Source organism: Bison bison, unplaced genomic scaffold (assembly GCF_000754665.1).
Source record: "Bison bison bison isolate TAMUID 2011002044 unplaced genomic scaffold, Bison_UMD1.0 scf7180017847254, whole genome shotgun sequence".
Taxonomy (NCBI): Eukaryota; Metazoa; Chordata; class Mammalia; order Artiodactyla; family Bovidae; genus Bison; species Bison bison.
In genome coordinates, this window is record NW_011477827.1 from 4,719 (window position 1) to 5,610 (window position 892).

The following is an 892-nucleotide window of genomic DNA, read 5'->3' on the forward strand; positions in this document are numbered from 1 at the left end:
ACCGAGCCACCAGGGAGGGCCCCACTCCAGTATTCTTGCCTGGAGAATCCCACGGACAGAGGGGCCTGGCGGTCCACGGTCCACAGGAGCGCGGCATTGGACGCAGCTGCGCACAGACAGACTTCCTTTCCCTCCCACCCTGTAAGGTTCCAGCGCAGCAGAGGGCAGGCCGCCGGGGCACCGTCTGAGCCTCCAAACCCGCCAGCGTTTCCCCTGTGCTCACGGGCCCCCTCCCGAGAGCTGTCTGCTCTGAACGCGGGCTCTGCGGGCCGTGAACACATCCCTCAACGCCGCTGTATCACGGCCCCCTTGTCTCCGCAGATACCGAGCGGCTCTACTCAGCTGTGTTTGAGGACATCTGCGGGCGCTACGGGAAGAAGTACAGCTGGGACGTGAAGTCTCTGGTGATGGGCAAGAAGGCGCTGGAGGCGGCCCAGCTGATCAGAGACACGCTGCAGCTTCCGATGTCCGCGGAGGAGCTGGTGGAGGTGAGCCAGGCCAAGCTGAAGGAGGTCTTCCCCACGGCCGCGCTCATGCCAGGTGAGGTCCCCGGAGCGCGCTTGGGGCTCTGAGCGGCAGGTCTCACTCAGCCTGCCAGGGGGCGCGCTAGCATTCTCCTCTTCCCTGAGAACTCGGAAGATGCCCTTCCTGGTAAGGCTCCGAGGGACTCATTAGAGACGTTGGAGGATGCTGGCACGTGCTGTGGGCTTTCCGGGGTGGCCCAGTGGAAGAGAACCCTCCCGCCAGTGCAGCGGACTCAGGTTCGATCCCGGAGCGGGGAAGATCCCCTGGAGGAGGCATGGCCACCCACTCCGGTGTACTTGCCTGGAAAATTCCACGGACAGAGGAGCCTGGCGGGCTACAGTCCATGGAATTTTCCAGGCAAGTAAGA

At 64.0% G+C, this 892-nt stretch overlaps 1 protein-coding gene across 1 annotated transcript; it reads left to right on the forward strand.

The window, feature by feature from the left end:
* Window positions 1-321: 321 nt before the first annotated feature.
* LOC104990281 (pseudouridine-5'-monophosphatase-like) lies at window positions 322-819 on the forward strand (the record flags this gene model as incomplete). The annotated part of the gene is made up of 1 exon (XM_010842285.1): window positions 322-819. A coding segment is annotated over one exon (251 nt), but the record flags the coding sequence as incomplete, so codon positions are not given.
* Between the last annotated feature and the right edge of the window lie 73 nt (window positions 820-892).